Here is a 14,284-nt window from a genome sequence, read left to right on the forward strand (position 1 = left end):
GCGTTGGTGGCCGGAGACCTCGCTCATGTGAGGCGGTGTGGGTGACAAATGTGGCTTTGTTCAGCCTGTGCTGTGCTGCAGGGCGATGGCCCCGCTCTCCTCCTGGTGCCACTCTGTGCTCAGTGTCCCAGAGGTGCTCATGGGGTGCACTGGGGATGTGGGGCTTAGAAGATGCCTCTGTGCTTTGGGTGCTCTGTGTCCTTCCTTGTTTTATCCCCTCCCTGCTGATGTCCCCATCTAATGGAGGTGTCGCTGCCCCAGCCCCAAATCCAAATGGATGCTGCTGTTGCAGGAACCATTTAAAGGGAGGCAGGGAGGAGGAGGGGGGTGGGGGAAGAGCTTCCCCCTTCCACCTGCCCCAGCAGCTTTGAAACAATGGAAACCCCTCACCCCCTAATGTCCCCGAGCCCATTAGCATTGTGTGCTCGTGTGTATGGTTTGGAAGGCATTGTGGGAAAAATATTTCTGCATAGATTTCCCATTGTACTGCCAGAGCGGTGGTCAGCAGAGGGCAGGGGCGGTGGGCAGAGGGAGGGTCAGCATGTTCCCAAAGGGATTTAAGCCCAAGGGGTGATCACAGATGCTGCTGGGGCTGTCTGAGGCTCACTTTGCAGCTGGAGAAGTTTTCCTAAAGGATTGCCAGGGTGAGTAGTTGGTCTTATCAGGAAGATGTTTCAGATTTTGATAACCTTCTGATTAAAACTACATGATCAGGGAATAAGTGGTCTGAGTGGGACTGGTGGTATGCAATGGGGAAACGCAGCTGGGGATGGGGTGGGAAGGTAGACAGTCATGTGCTGCTGGGTGTCCAGCTGAGCTCCTGGCCCCTTGAAGAGCTGATCATGGGACCAGTCCATGCTGCACAGTGCAGCACTGCAGAAATGTGAAGGCACTCAGTGCCCCACACTGTGCTCCTGGGAGCTCCCAGGGGAAGACATGCAGATCCCAGCATCTCATCTCCCAGGGCACTGATGTCCACCAGTGTGGGGTTGCTGCAGGGCTGATGATCTTTCTGGTAACATTAGCAAGCTGTGCTCGCTCACAATCCCCTGTATGAGCTGCGTTATGGTGTGGTTATGGCACAGTGGGAGCATCCCTGTGGCAGCCAGCGGTCACCCCTGGTGCCCTCTGAGGCCATGCCCCAGTGCAACATCCTCATGCTACCACTTTGCTGTCCTGCAGATGCCGTGCTGGGGCTGCCTGCTTTCCACCTGGATGATGCTCTCCCGCAGGAAGCAAACCATGGGCAGCTCAGTGCCCTCCAGCCTCCGCCGCTGCCTTTCCCCTTCCGACCTGGTTGCACTGGGAGTGGGCAGCACGCTGGGGGCTGGTGTCTATGTGCTGGTGGGGGACGTAGCCAAGTCCACCTCCGGCCCCAGTATTGTTATTTCTTTCCTGATTGCAGCCACTGTGTCCATCTTATCTGGGTTGTGCTACGCTGAATTTGGGGCGCGCGTGCCCATGGCTGGCTCTGCTTATCTCTACTGCTATGTGACAGTGGGCGAGCTGTGGGCATTCATTGCTGGGTGGAATCTGCTGCTGTCTTATGTCATTGGTATAGGGCACTTCTGACCCTTCCAAAGCTTGGTGGCTGTGGGATTGTCTGGCTCATTGTGAGCATCTCCAGCAGTGCACAAGCCAACACCATCACCTCTCCCCAGGTACTGCCAGCGTTGCTCGAGCCTGGAGCGCTACATTTGATGAGCTCCTTGGCAAGAGGATAGGGATGTTTTTGGATGCCCATGCCCCCATCAACTCTGCAGGGCTGGCAGAGCATCCTGATGTCCTTGCTGCATGCCTGGTGGTGCTGCTGGCAGGTAATGCCCTTGCCCCACACCACCCTACTGCCTGGCCTTCACCCTACTGCTGTCCTTCATTTCCCCCATCCCCATGATATCCACTGTGGTGTCACCCCAAGGGCACAGCCAGCTTTGTGCTCTTCTCCCCAGGGCTGCTTTCCTTTGGAGTGAAGGAGTCCACCACGATCAACAAAGCTTTCACTGCCATCAATGTACTCATCCTGCTCTTCATCACAGCCAGTGGCTTCATCAAGGGTGACCTGAGCAACTGGCAGCTGCAGGAGGAGGACCTACCCTGGGCAGCCCACGGGGCCACGTATGAGTAGCTCTGCGACCCAGTACTGCATTCATAGGGGTGTGGATGGATGGGTGACCCCTAGGAAATCCCACTTTGCCTTTTATTTCTCCATGCTCTGTTGACAATATCCCTTAGAGGCAAAGTCCCATCCTGGGACCCCTTTATGGTATCTGAGTCTTCTTCCTCTCCTTCACAGGAACCAGTCCATGGCTGACAACACAACCGGTGTCTTTGGGGTGGGAGGCTTCATGCCATATGGTTTCACCGGGACCTTGGCTGGAGCTGCAACCTGTTTCTATGCTTTTGTTGGGTTTGACTGCATTGCTACCACAGGTGAGCCAAGGGAGATGGGGATGTGAGTTCCACAATGGTGGTGAATCTTCTGCAGCCATGCAGATGCTGCAGATCCACTCCCCAGCCTCACCTTGTTCTCCCCAGGGGAAGAAGTGAGGGACCCACAGAGATCCATCCCCATGGGCATTGTCCTTTCCCTCTTCATCTGCTTCCTGGCATACTTTGGAGTGTCTGCCTCCCTCACCCTGATGATGCCCTACCACCTCCTGGACACCACCAGCCCTTTCCCAATGGCTTTTGACTATGTTGGCTGGGGCGGTGCAAAGCACGCTGTGGCTGTAGGGTCCCTGTGTGCCCTTATCACCAGGTGAGCAGGTGTCCTGGTGTGCACAGGTGACCTGTGGACACCACATCTCTGATTCTGGCCCTCTTCTGATGGTAAGGGGGGTGACAGCCATGTCAATGTGGTCTTAAAGAGGTCATGGGTGGTACAGAAGAGTGGGAGTTCCCCTGGGTGCAGGGTGCCACCTCCTGAGTGCTGCCCTTTTCTCCCCTCTCTGCAGCCTCCTGGGCTCTATGTTCCCCATGCCAAGGATCCTGTATGCCATGGCTCGAGACGGGCTCCTCTTCAGTCCTCTGGCCAAAGTCAGTCACCGTCAGTGCCCGGTGGTGGCCACGCTGGTGTCTGGAGCAGTGGCAGGTGGGCAAGCTGCTGGGAGAGCTGTTACCCACCAAGGTTGTTCTCATTCAATAGAGCCCCTATAGCCTGTCTATGGGTGTTTGAGCAACATCTGAGGGTAAAATGCATTGTGGGGGAGCCAAGCAGAACCAGGAACCCTAAAATGAGGTGCTGGGAAATTCCTACAGAGTCTCTTGGAGACTCAGAAGGGGGTGTTGGACTCAGAAGGGTCGTTGGACTCAGAAGGGCACCCAGGGGCTTGAAGCACCACCAGCTCGAGGTGCTTGAGCCCTGTTGCAGCAGTGGCACAGGGAGAGTATAGCCCAATGCTGTGGTCCTCATTCCTGCAGCTCTCCTGGCTCTCCTCCTCGACCTAAAGGCCCTGGTGGACACCATGTCCCTCGGCACGCTGCTGGCTTACTCACTGGTGGCTGGCTGTGTGCTTCTGCTCAGGTGTGGCTGCAGGGTGGGCCGGGGGGGTTGGGGGCACACAGTATCACTGCCTGATGTTGAACATCCACTCAGGTACCGCCCTGAGCCCTGCACCCAGGATGCTCTTACGAGTAAAGTCCCGGCGGCACAGCCCTGGTGGCACGCTGTGCTGCGGCCACCCCCACATCCCACCCCGCATTCCTACACCGTGGTGTCCTGGGCTCTGCTGGCCATCGGTACGCCTGGGGGCTGTAGGGAAGCTGGTGTGGGTGGGCCGTGAGGACGTGGCGGGGGTGGGCAGGATCACGCCCTGCAGCACATACTGAGCTCCCTCCTGCCCTCTTCTGGAGCGTCTCTCTCTTTCTGTTTTCCGTGTTAAAGCTACACAGACAGTCCCGAGCTGTCAGCTCCCACCCCGGCCCCGTCCCTTATTACTGCAGGGAGCTGCTCTTAAGGCATTGATCCGTATCCCCGCAGCCGCGCTGCTCGGCGCTGTCAGTGGGCTTAGCGGTGCCGCGCTGCCCTGTCTCAATGCCCATCGAGCCGGCTGCGGGGCTGCCCTGGTTCTGCTGCTGCTGGGAATCCTGGTGGCCGCTCTGTTCATCTGGAGGCAGCCCCAGAGCCGGGAGAGAGCATCCTTCATGGTGAGCAAAGCAGCCTCAGCGGCCTTCCCTAGGGAAAGGGATGTGGGGGACGGAGCACCTGCAGCACCTCCTACCCCAGTACAGCACCCATCAGCCAAACCACCCCATGAGCACCCACCACCACGGCAGGGGCTGGGTGGCAGCACCCCCCTGAGCCCCATATCCCAGTGATGGGGTTGGGCTTCCCCTTGCCATAGCCACAGCACCAAGAGCACAGGTAGGCTGCAGCTGCCCCAAGGGGTCCAGGGTGACCTCATGACCTGATGGCTGCAGGTTCCCTGCCTGCCCTTCCTGCCACTGCTCAGCATCACTGCCAACAGCTGTCTGATGGCACAGCTCGGTGCGGCCGCATGGCTGCGGTATCTGCTCTGGATGGCCCTTGGTAAGCCCTGTACCTTACTTTGCTCTACCGATGGGGAGTGGGTGGTGGAGAAATGCCTGCTTTACTAGGAACGGGCAGTGGGAGCACCCAGTCCTCTGATGTGTGGCTCAAAGTGTTTGGAGGAGACCGCAGAGAGCCCCTCACTCTATTCTGCCCACTCTCAGGTTTCCTCATTTACTTTGGCTATGGGATTTGGCACAGTGCTGAGAACCATCAGCCCCAGGAGCTGCAGGGGGACAGGGCTGGAGATGCAGTGCCCATGTGCCTGGGGAGGGCTGAAGAGGACAGCCTGGTCCCCAGCACCTGGTTTCACCCACCCTGTGCACAGGGAGCTGCTGCTCCTGAGCAGCCCCAACCCTCAGGGCAAGCCCCTGCCAAAGGAGCTTTGTTTGGAGAAGATAAAGCAGTCAAGCTTTTTGGCTGGTTTTGTTATTTTTCTGCCACCCCATCGGTCTCCAAAAACACTGACACTGGGTTCTCGAGGCTGCTGCTTCTCTTCGACTTGTCATTGTTACAGCCAGTGGCACGCTGGCCCAGTGCACAACTCATACACACACAAACACATGCACAGACAGTAGCACCCCAGCTACACAGCCCCAAGGAGGGGATAGACTGATGACAGCCTCTGGAGTGGTGACCATTCACCACATTTGTGTGTGCCCAGGGGAAAGTGCTGTATGCATCCAGCCCATACCCGTGTCTATCCATGTGCGGTGGCCTCACAGCCCTCTTGGTGTCCCCTGGCTTGGAGCAGGGGAATGTGACCTGCTGGCATCCTGTGGGAGGATGCTCTGCTCCCAGATGTGCATCTCTACCCAGCTCTGGGAGAGAAGATGGGGCTGCTGGTGCTGGCTGATTGCAGCATGGACAGGCAGGGCTCGGCTGTAGCGTGGCAGTGAGCAGGGTCATTCCTGGGCTGTGGGAAAGGTCCCTGGGAGCAGATGCTGGAGGTGGAGGAGGCAGCAGGGAGCTCTGACTGCTCACCTGCCCCAGGGAATGGGACCAGCATATTCCATGTCCCCCCCACCTCCAGGCAGCACTGATGCTGGATACTCTCAGAGCCAAGCGCTAGGTCAGATCCAACCCCCATGCATGTCTGCGTGTTCCAGCTGACTCTGCTCACCCCCAGGAATGGGGTGTGGGGATGGCACAGTGTGGTCCCCCCCTGCAACAGAGGCCAGGGAAAGGCAGGCACAGGCGTCCTGGGAAGGGCTCCATTGCACAGGGCCACCCCAAGGACCAGCCCTGGAGAGTGGAAGCACTCACAGCAGTGCCACCCCCTGGGCTGTGCGCTACGTGGCAATGAGAGGCACGTCACTGGCAGCGATGGGGAAGGGGTGGCCATCCCCCCCGTTGAGCACACGGTACAGCAGCTCCTCCTTCTCATGGTGAGCCTGCTCCCGCAGCTTCGACTCCTTCTCCAGTGCTCCACGGATGGCCAGCAGCTCCTCTGACAGCTGCCTGCAGGTGAAGGGCAATGCTGTGGGATCCACATCCCCACCACTGTCCACTCTGTCCCCTCAGGTGCCACCCTTGGCCATGAAGCTGATGAATGTGTGCTTACCTTGTCATCACCAGGTGGTTCTGGGTGCGCACTTGTAGGTCCTCATTCTCTTGTTGCAAGGTTTTCACCTTCTCCTCCAGCAGAAGGTTTCTCTCTGCCTGCAAGGGGAACACCAGGGTAAGGAGGGGGCTGGGGAGCACCCACTTGTGTCCCCCAATGCTGCGCTCAGTGGGAAGCCAGATCAATGGCACCTCCTTGCCCTAAGGGAGGAACCAGGCTCCATCCATGCAGCCACAGATACTGGTTAATATTCAGGTGGGGAGAAGAGATGCATTCAGGTGAATACCAAGAGATAGAAAGAGCAAAACCCATCTGCACTGCCCCTTGAACCCACCACACTCTCCAGGTTCAGCAGCTTCTTGTCCAGGTTGTGGATATGCTCGTTCTTCATCTCAATGACAAAGTGCAGGCTCTCCAGCTCCTGCTCCCAGAAGGGACTGGGGCTCCCATGCTCCTGGGGGTACAGGAAGGGGGAAGGGTCAAAACCGCAGCAGAGTGGGCACTTGGTGCCTCCACCTTGGCTTATTTGCCCATGTGTGACCCTCCTGGGATGGTGCATGCAGCTGGGGTCCTTCATGCCCACGATGGGTTTGTACACTCAGTGTGCCAAGATTTGCCCTTCACTTGTGTTCAAGGGACCCAAACAACCCACACACCTCCCAGGAATGGCGTTTCACCCCTTCAGCTGTCCCAGTGCCCTCTGTGCATCCATTACTGGGGTCTATCAGAGAAGCTTTGTGCCAGTGTCCCAGGGACAGGACACCTCCCTGACATCAGTATGGGCCCTGGGCAGCCTGATCCAGTGGGTGGCAGCTCTTCTTTGGCAGGGAGCTGGAACTGGATTGGCTTCAAGGCCTCTTCTAACCCAAGACATTCTATGATTCCATGGAAAATGCACCCTGGGTGTCCTTCAGAGGCCACCAGCTGTGTGTATCCCAGCACCTCGATGTGCTTCTTGTAGTCCCTGCTCAGCAACGATTCCTCCACCCGCTTCATCCTGTCCTGGAAAGACTGCAGCTGGGACTTCAGCGTGGTGATAGTCTCCTGGGCAGTGGGAGAAGCGATAGGATGCAGCTGGGATTTCCTCTCCAGCAGAGGCACCCGAATAACACCAGGGCTGTGTGGCACATTGAGGACCCCAAGATGGTCCTCCTAGGGCTGAGGATTTCCCCACGGGTACCTGTAAAGCTTCCTGGGACTTGAGGTGGGACTCTGCCAGCAGCAGCTTCTCCTGCTCGTGCACTCTTTGGAGCTCTGTAAGGGAAACATGAGCTGAGTGTCACTGGCACAAGGACACCAGTGGTGGCATCCCCATGTCCCACAGCCCCACATGAGCTGGAGGGGCAGCAGAGAGCATTGCTCTGCCCAGGGATCTCACCTTGCAGAGTCTCCTCATGCTCTCTCCTCAGGGCATCAAACTTCTCTTTGAGTTCCAGGTCCTTTCCTTTTTCCACCTGGAGATGACAAACACTGAATGTCCCATAGGCTGTCCCCACCAGTCCAATGCTGCACCCCACAGCATCCTGATTCCTGACCCACCTGGGTGCTGACACCTCGCTGTCCCTCATCCTCTGCCCCCCGTGCTCCTCGCAGCCTCTCCTCCTCCTCCTGTCCTTGGAGCAGTTTCACAGCCTCCGCACCGTTCTCCTCCCCCAGCGCTGACAGCTCCTTGCCAGCTCCATTGGCTGCAAAGCAAACGGGGCTGAAGCCCAGCACGTCCCACTGGTATCAGCCCCTCCGTGCTCTTCCACTGGACAAATCCCTCCTCCCAACACTCTCAGTGCAAATTCGCACTAATTGAGGTGGCATTAGCAGGCTGAGAGGATGCAACCCCAATGCCTCCTGCCTTGAGGGTGGCCCATCTGCCCAAGTCGACTGGACGCCACTAAGACACCATTGGGATGCCATTGGGATGCCATTCAGATGTCATCATCCCTTCCCGTGCTGGAGCTGGAGCATCACCCCGACGCTCCATCAGCCTCATGGGGAATGTTTTACTGCTTTCATAGCACTGCCCTGAGCGAGTGCATTGATGGAGACAGACATTTCCTTCTCACCGTTCTCTGTCCTCCAGCCGCTGAGCTCCTGGCCAGGCACTCCCTGCTGTTGCTGGCTTTTCTGCTGCCTCTGGCCAAGAAAAACATGATATGCACAATAGGATGGGACAGCAAAACTTTTGGCTGAGTCCCTTTCACCCTCCTCCTTCCCTACTTCCCTGGGACACACCGTGACCAAATACAAACCCCATTAGGGAGCCTGGCTGGAGTAAAAAGCAAAGCAAAGCAAACAGGCACAGTGCTGCTCTGCTCCCCGGCTGCCCTCCTTTTGTAGCTGCAGGGAAGCGTGCTGCCAGAGAGCTGGGAACGCTGAGCCTCCGGGAAGCCCCAGCTGCATCTGCCCTTCTATGGTGCTGATGGAGGCAGCCGGGATTCGCCGTGTCTGCGTGCAGTGTGAATGCGGCGTGCTGAGATCGGGCTGTTCCCTGCCTGCATCACAGCTCCAGCCTGGACCTGCTCCTTCAGGGCACTGAGGATGGGAAATGGGGATTTAAGAGCCAGGCACGCCTGCCAAAGGGTTCCTTGTGCCTGAGCCTCGGCTGTGGGAAGGTCACAAGATGGAAAAATTGCGATGTGTTCTGCACCTTGAATGGCTGCACGATGGCCATGGAGACCTTTGGGGACACCTTCCAGAAGTAGATCTCAGATGGAAGCAAGATTGTGCAAGGGCATGGCCATGGCACAGTCAGGGGCACAGCCCAGGGTGCTCAGAGCACCATGTAGGTGATGCCCAGGGACTGGCTGTGCACAGTGTCCCCAGCATTAGGGCACGTTTCCCTCTCTCCTGTGCCAACATTCAGTGGGATGGAGCCTCAGAGCCTCTTTGCTGTCCATCAAGTTGGATTTCAGGCAACTGCATCAAAACCATTACCTGGGGTGAGTAGTGTGTCAACCTCACCAGATCTGAATCCCTGCCCTAAGGCTGCAGGTGATAACAGCTCTGGGAGCAATTGAAAGAGTGTTTGCAGCTCATTGAGCTCTTGAGTGCTCCTTTCTTTTGGAGCTGAGCTTCACCACAGAAACCAAAACCAACTGGCTGAAAGCTAAGTATGTATACATCAGTCCCAGAGCTGCTCTGGCCACAGCAGGGTTTGCACTGGGAGAACCACACAGAATGTCCTGCAGGTGCTGCTGTTCTGGTTCTGTGATGTCTCAGCATGGAGATACCTGCATTCAGGTTTGGAGAGTGATGCTAAAAACACTCTCTAGCTTAAAACAAAATTAAAACACACAGATATAGATGTATATACCCAAATTCTCTCAACAAAACATTTCTAATGGTGTGGAGCAGAACTGTTGGGGGTCAGTTCTAAACAGTTTTCCCCTGGACTCAAGGTGTGCACCCACACACTTGCAGGCAGTTGTGGGCCTCTGCCTCAGCTCTCAGTGCTTTTATGCACTGTGTTTTCGTCCTCTTTTCCTGCTTTACATGAAGCAACGAAACTACGCAACGCTGCGGTGAGCAAATGAAATCACACAGAGGCAGGAAATGAACATTCAAATCCCAGCTCGGCTGCTGGTTATCGCTTAGTGGCTGTGGAGAGGGGGGACAGGATTTGGCTGATGGCCCTAAAGCACTTCCCCAGGTCCCATCATATGCCCAGTGCTCTGGTACCTGGGACCTGCATTCTGCTGCTCTCCTGCAGTGGTTGTTTCAGGGTGATTCTCACCCCTGTACAGTCAGATCTGCCGCCGACAGCCCCATGTTTTGCATTCTGACCTTCCCCTGCCTCCCGCTGCTACATATAGTTCCTATATCTCCAAAACAAACTCACCCCAGCCCTGGAAAGCATCCAAGCCTCAGCCTTGATCTCTCTGAAAGGCATCCAACCAAGCAGAGAGCACACATGGAGAGGAAGGGGCCCCCAGGGCCGGGCTCCCACCTGCCCCCATTCTGCCTTATCACAGAATCACTGAATCGTAGGGTTATCGGCCGCCACTGCTGGGGAGGATGTGGCTGCCCAGCATCAGTTCCTTCACTGGGTGCTGCTGCATGGGGCTGGCCACGTCCCCTTGTGGGGACCCCTCTGCCCTGGGGGTTTCTGGTGTCCCCTACCCCAAGGGATATGCTTTAAAGGTGCATCCATCAGCAGTGGGAGGGTGGAGGTCTCACACTGCACGCTGCAGTGCCCTGAGCAGGATGTGGGTAGAGGCGCTGTGTGCCCTCCTTTACTTCTTTTGGCCATAAAGGGGATTTTTGGTGCTGCTTTGGGGATTAATGCACCTGAGTGTTAGCAGCGGGGATGTTGTGTGGGGTGCAAACTGCAGCAAGCTGAGCAGACGAACAGAAGAGTTAGAGAGGGGGTGCAGGAAGGGAGGTGCCTGCAGACTGAAATTTCCGCATTTCAGTACATGTGCCTCTCAGCACCTGGGGCTGCGGGTTCTCCCTGCCCTGTGCCCCCTTCCCGCAAGCTCTCAGCGTCACCAACCAGCCCAGAAGCATCTGGTCTCATGACACGGAGAAGAGCGTCTTTTTTTCCATGATACAAAGGAGCAGCCGAGCTCACGAGAGCTGTAAATAAGACACTTGCTGTCTGCGGGGCCGTGCCTGCTCCCCCCACACATCGTGCAGTGCTTCGGCTGGGTGTTCCCACTGCCTCAGTGCACGGGGCCATGGGGCTGTGCCAACTTCTTTGCTGCCCCATCCAGTGCCCACAACCCATCGACACCGGCATGCAGCACATCCAGCCTCACAAACAGCCCTGAGGCCAGCGGTGGGGGGTGGGGGTAAAGCAGTGTGAGAGTGGCAAAAAAAAGAAGGATGATAATGTCTGGGGTTTAACGTGCAGAAGACCTCACCCGTGCACTGGGGGACTCAGAGCATTTCCCTGCAAGAGTGTAACTTTGGGCAGGATGGGTACGTTGGAACGAGGGTGGGGAGGGGGGGGGAACTGCTTTTGGGGTGTGGGGGGATGCTATGGGAGGATGGCGAGCAACAAGCTGGGGGATGAACACTACGAGCATTTCCAACACCATCACCCGGATGCTGCACCCCCTCAGTTTGAGCTTCCACGTGCTGCGGGGCTTCTCCCCTATGCGGGTGCAGCGGGGCAGGAGGCTGCTCCGGGACAGGGACCACCGGGACCGCCCTCAATAGCACAGCAAAGTGAGTTTCCCCTCCACCCTGACCCCACAGCCAACCCCAACTCCACGAAAAACCCCAACCCCGCGTAAACCAAACTCCGCTCAAACTCCAGCCCTACCCAAACCGCATCTCCGCGCCAACTCCCACCCCCCTCATACCCTCACCCCACGCACCCCCAGCCCGGTGCCGGCAGACCCGGCTCCGCTACCTTGCCGCCGGCGGGGCAGCAGCGCAGGGCGCTGCCGGAGCCGCCCATGGAACCCCGGAGGCGCTCAGGAGCGGGGCGCAGGGAGCGCCGTCATCCCCCGACGGGCGGGCGGCGGTTTCCGCGGAGCTGCGGCACCGGAGGGGACGGGATGGGTCGGATCGGGACGAGCCGCCCCGGCTGGGAAGGCAGAACGGGAGAAATAATTAATTAATAAAGTCCCGAATCGCCGTGGCTGCTCGCAGGCGGCGCCGGGAGAGGGTGCTCTGCACCCCCAGCAGCGGGCAGCCCCCCCTCACCCCCCGCAGCTGCTTGCCCGCCCCAGGGGCTGTCCCTGGGTGCACAGCAGGGACGATCCGGCCCCGGTAACCCCATCTCCCCCACCCCTCCATGCGCTCGGTGGGTGGGTGGGGACCCTGCATGGGGCTGGGTGGGGTGCGGCAGGAGCTGCTGGGGGGGCACCCCTGAGGAAGAGATGGGTTGGAGTTAGGGTTAGCGCTTACTGGGGGGTACTTGGGGAAGGTGCTTGTCTGGGAGCCGTTTGGTTCTGTTCCGGGGGGGCTGCGCTTTCGGTTTTGTCTTCAGTACCTGGGGGACCGTGTCCTGCTCACCCCCTTCTCAGCACCCCAGATTCCCCCTGGGCTGAGGGCAGGGTGCAGGAAATCCTGCGGTTTGGAAATGGGCTCTGAACAAGAGGGGTTGGAGTGTCCTGTCTCACAACTGCTGCCAAAGAGGGCAGGTTCCTCTGCACATTTCGGTTGCGATGATTTTTTAAAGGGCTCTAAAATAAATAGAAAGGAAATGGAGAGGGAAAATCAAAGGGAAAAGGAGAAAGAGTCTTGATCTGAAAAACAAACAAACAAACCCAACTTCATACCCAGCACTGCTGAAATCAGCATCCCAACCCGAGCACAAGGCTGCGTCTGTATAGAAACACTGCCAGGTTTTGTCAACAAGTTTCTATTCTGACATTGTCCAAACGGCCCCTGGGAGCCGTCCCAGAGCAGGAGGTGACGGAGGTGCTGGAGGTGCTGGAGGTGCTGGAGGTGCTCCAGGTGCTCCGTCACTGCGCTGCCAGGCGGTGCTCCTGGTAAGCCCACAGGATGGTGGGAACACCTCTCTTCCCATTGGGATTGTGAAATGTCACTGGGATCAGAGGGTGGGGACCAGTGGGACCAGATGCCGCGTCCTCCCTGGGTAGATGCTGCTTCACCTGGGTGAAGTTTGTGAGTCAGAGCTGCTTCCTGGCATCGCTCCTATGGTTGGAACCACCGGGAGCGTCCCTGCTCTTATCTCCCTGCAGCAATGCATGGGGCAGGTCTCCATCCCCATGGAGAGCACTTATTTGGCAGGCCGAGAAGATTGCTGCTGGGATAAAGACTGTGAGGAGCTGGTCTCCACCTCTCCAGGGTTAGTTAAAAATCCTGGTCCAGATTTCGGAGATGAACGATAAAGGATGGGTGTATTTTTGGGCTGAAGTCACATTGCTGGAACAGAAGCAGCTGTGCACACAGCTGAGTGTCCAGCTGGCATCGTGCCGTGCACATTTGCTGTTAGGAACTTGGGGTGGTTGTGGGGTGCAGAGGGAATGTGCTGAGATGTCCCTGTGCAGCAGAGCCTGGCTGCAGATAGGGCTTCTCTTGGCTGTGGAAGCATTGCAGGAGGTGTGGGGGCAGAGATGGGGCTTAGAAAGGGGCACATGCATTGGGACCGGCCCCAGCACCCCGCTTCTGTAGCCCCTGTATAACCCTACACTTGCTGTCTGGGCTGCCCCAAAGCTCTCTGACTTTAACTTCATTTTTAGCAATTTCTCCAGTCTTTCCTGTATGGGCTGCATGGGATGTGCCCCGCTGGAGGTTTCCTTGTCAGCCTTGCTGCCTCTGCCCCTCCCCTTCAGCCCCTAAGCATGATTTGCTCCCTTTGCAGGGTTTGTTCTGGGCTTGGTCCCAATGACTTTCTACCACTGAACACCTTTCCAACTGGGTGATGGCAGGACAGAGTCGATGTGATGTCCCCCTGCTGAATGCAGGTAGACTTTAAGGGTCTTTCTGACGCCAATAGTTCTGTGATTCTATGAGTGGTGTCTCAGCACCTGAAGACATCTCAAGGGCTTTGCCTGGAAAAGTGAACCTGGGAAGGTTTTATCTCACACCCAGCTGAATTGCTGTAAGCAGGGCACCTGATGACCCTGTGTGGAGTTAATTTGTACCAGTGGTGCTTTCAAGTGTTTGCTGATGGATAAGAGAAGGACTTACGCAAGCTACTGAAATAGCCTGGCTCTCCTTCCAGCCCCAGCTGCACTGGGGTGGGTGCAGGGGGTGCCAGCATAGGAGTTTGCACCTGGAGCCCTAGTGAGGTTTGTGGTTGAGCCCATCGGCCCCCGTGCTTTGCTCAGGGATTGCTGCTGTAAACAAGCCATGAAGTCACCATCCCCGCTGCCCATCCATCCGCTGCTTTCCTTCTAGGCAAATCAAAGATGTTTGGCCAGAACTCTGCAGACCTCGTGACTCGGGTGCTGCACGGGTGGGAGAGCTCTGCAGCTCTGTCTGAGATGAGGGCCCTGAAAGCAGCTCCTTCTGTGTGGATCTGGGTCGCACCTGCTGCTGCCCCAGGGAAAAAGCAGTGATTCCACAGTGTTCCTGCCTCTGTTAATTTCCTACCGGAGTGACATGCTTAACCTGCCATTAGAACACTTTCTTCTCTTCTTGTTGTTTTTGTTTATCTTTTTCACATGGAAAAATGCACTGGGGGTGGAGGACAGAACCTCCTGCTATAGAAAATGAGGGACACGGTGTAGAGGCTCAAGCATAGCTGCGCCCACACCTCTCCCAGTGCATCCCCATCC

The 14,284-nt window shown here is 57.2% G+C and overlaps 2 protein-coding genes across 3 annotated transcripts; one reads left to right on the forward strand and one right to left on the reverse strand.

Annotated features, from left to right (window-relative positions):
* Nucleotides 1-1,182: 1,182 nt before the first annotated feature.
* On the forward strand, nucleotides 1,183-5,165 carry LOC107320099 (cationic amino acid transporter 2-like). Its single transcript, XM_015875603.2, has 11 exons — nucleotides 1,183-1,555; nucleotides 1,662-1,817; nucleotides 1,950-2,115; nucleotides 2,294-2,430; nucleotides 2,536-2,758; nucleotides 2,955-3,091; nucleotides 3,421-3,523; nucleotides 3,596-3,738; nucleotides 3,980-4,146; nucleotides 4,420-4,528; nucleotides 4,693-5,165. The coding sequence occupies exons 1-11, from the start codon at nucleotides 1,183-1,185 to the stop codon at nucleotides 5,142-5,144; spliced, it is 2,166 nt and encodes a 721-aa protein (XP_015731089.2). The 3' UTR covers nucleotides 5,145-5,165.
* CCDC69 (coiled-coil domain containing 69) lies at nucleotides 5,004-11,735 on the reverse strand. 2 transcript variants are annotated; one of them, XM_015875887.2, is made up of 10 exons: nucleotides 11,443-11,735; nucleotides 8,150-8,219; nucleotides 7,632-7,777; nucleotides 7,471-7,546; nucleotides 7,273-7,346; nucleotides 7,035-7,136; nucleotides 6,427-6,546; nucleotides 6,093-6,190; nucleotides 5,795-5,989; nucleotides 5,290-5,693 (listed from the first exon to the last, which is right to left on the reverse strand). In XM_015875887.2, the coding sequence occupies exons 1-9, from the start codon at nucleotides 11,488-11,490 to the stop codon at nucleotides 5,821-5,823; spliced, it is 903 nt and encodes a 300-aa protein (XP_015731373.1). In that variant the 5' UTR covers nucleotides 11,491-11,735; the 3' UTR covers nucleotides 5,290-5,693; nucleotides 5,795-5,820. The 2 variants fall into 2 exon arrangements, with proteins under 2 accessions (XP_015731372.1, XP_015731373.1); XM_015875886.1 differs by having other exon boundaries at nucleotides 5,004-5,989.
* Between the last annotated feature and the right edge of the window lie 2,549 nt (nucleotides 11,736-14,284).

The sequence above is a fragment of the Coturnix japonica genome, chromosome 13 (assembly GCF_001577835.2).
Source record: "Coturnix japonica isolate 7356 chromosome 13, Coturnix japonica 2.1, whole genome shotgun sequence".
NCBI classification, from domain to species: Eukaryota; Metazoa; Chordata; class Aves; order Galliformes; family Phasianidae; genus Coturnix; species Coturnix japonica.

What these genes read in the sequence shown, in the direction of transcription:
- LOC107320099 (XM_015875603.2), top strand. Translation starts at nt 1,183, where the DNA reads ATGCCGTGCTGGGGCTGCCTGCTTTCCACCTGGATGATGCTCTCCCGC. An exon ending in TGACTGCATTGCTACCACAG is followed by an intron (nt 2,431 to 2,535) that starts GTGAGCCAAGGG and finishes TGTTCTCCCCAG; the next exon opens with GGGAAGAAGTGAGGGACCCA. An exon ending in GGGAGAGAGCATCCTTCATG is followed by an intron (nt 4,147 to 4,419) that starts GTGAGCAAAGCA and finishes TGATGGCTGCAG; the next exon opens with GTTCCCTGCCTGCCCTTCCT.
- CCDC69 (XM_015875886.1), bottom strand. Translation starts at nt 11,490, where the DNA reads ATGGGCGGCTCCGGCAGCGCCCTGCGCTGCTGCCCCGCCGGCGGCAAG. An exon ending in GCTGCCCCGCCGGCGGCAAG is followed by an intron (nt 8,220 to 11,442) that starts GTAGCGGAGCCG and finishes TTTCTTGGCCAG; the next exon opens with AGGCAGCAGAAAAGCCAGCA. An exon ending in TGCTGAACCTGGAGAGTGTG is followed by an intron (nt 6,191 to 6,426) that starts GTGGGTTCAAGG and finishes TTCCCCTTGCAG; the next exon opens with GCAGAGAGAAACCTTCTGCT.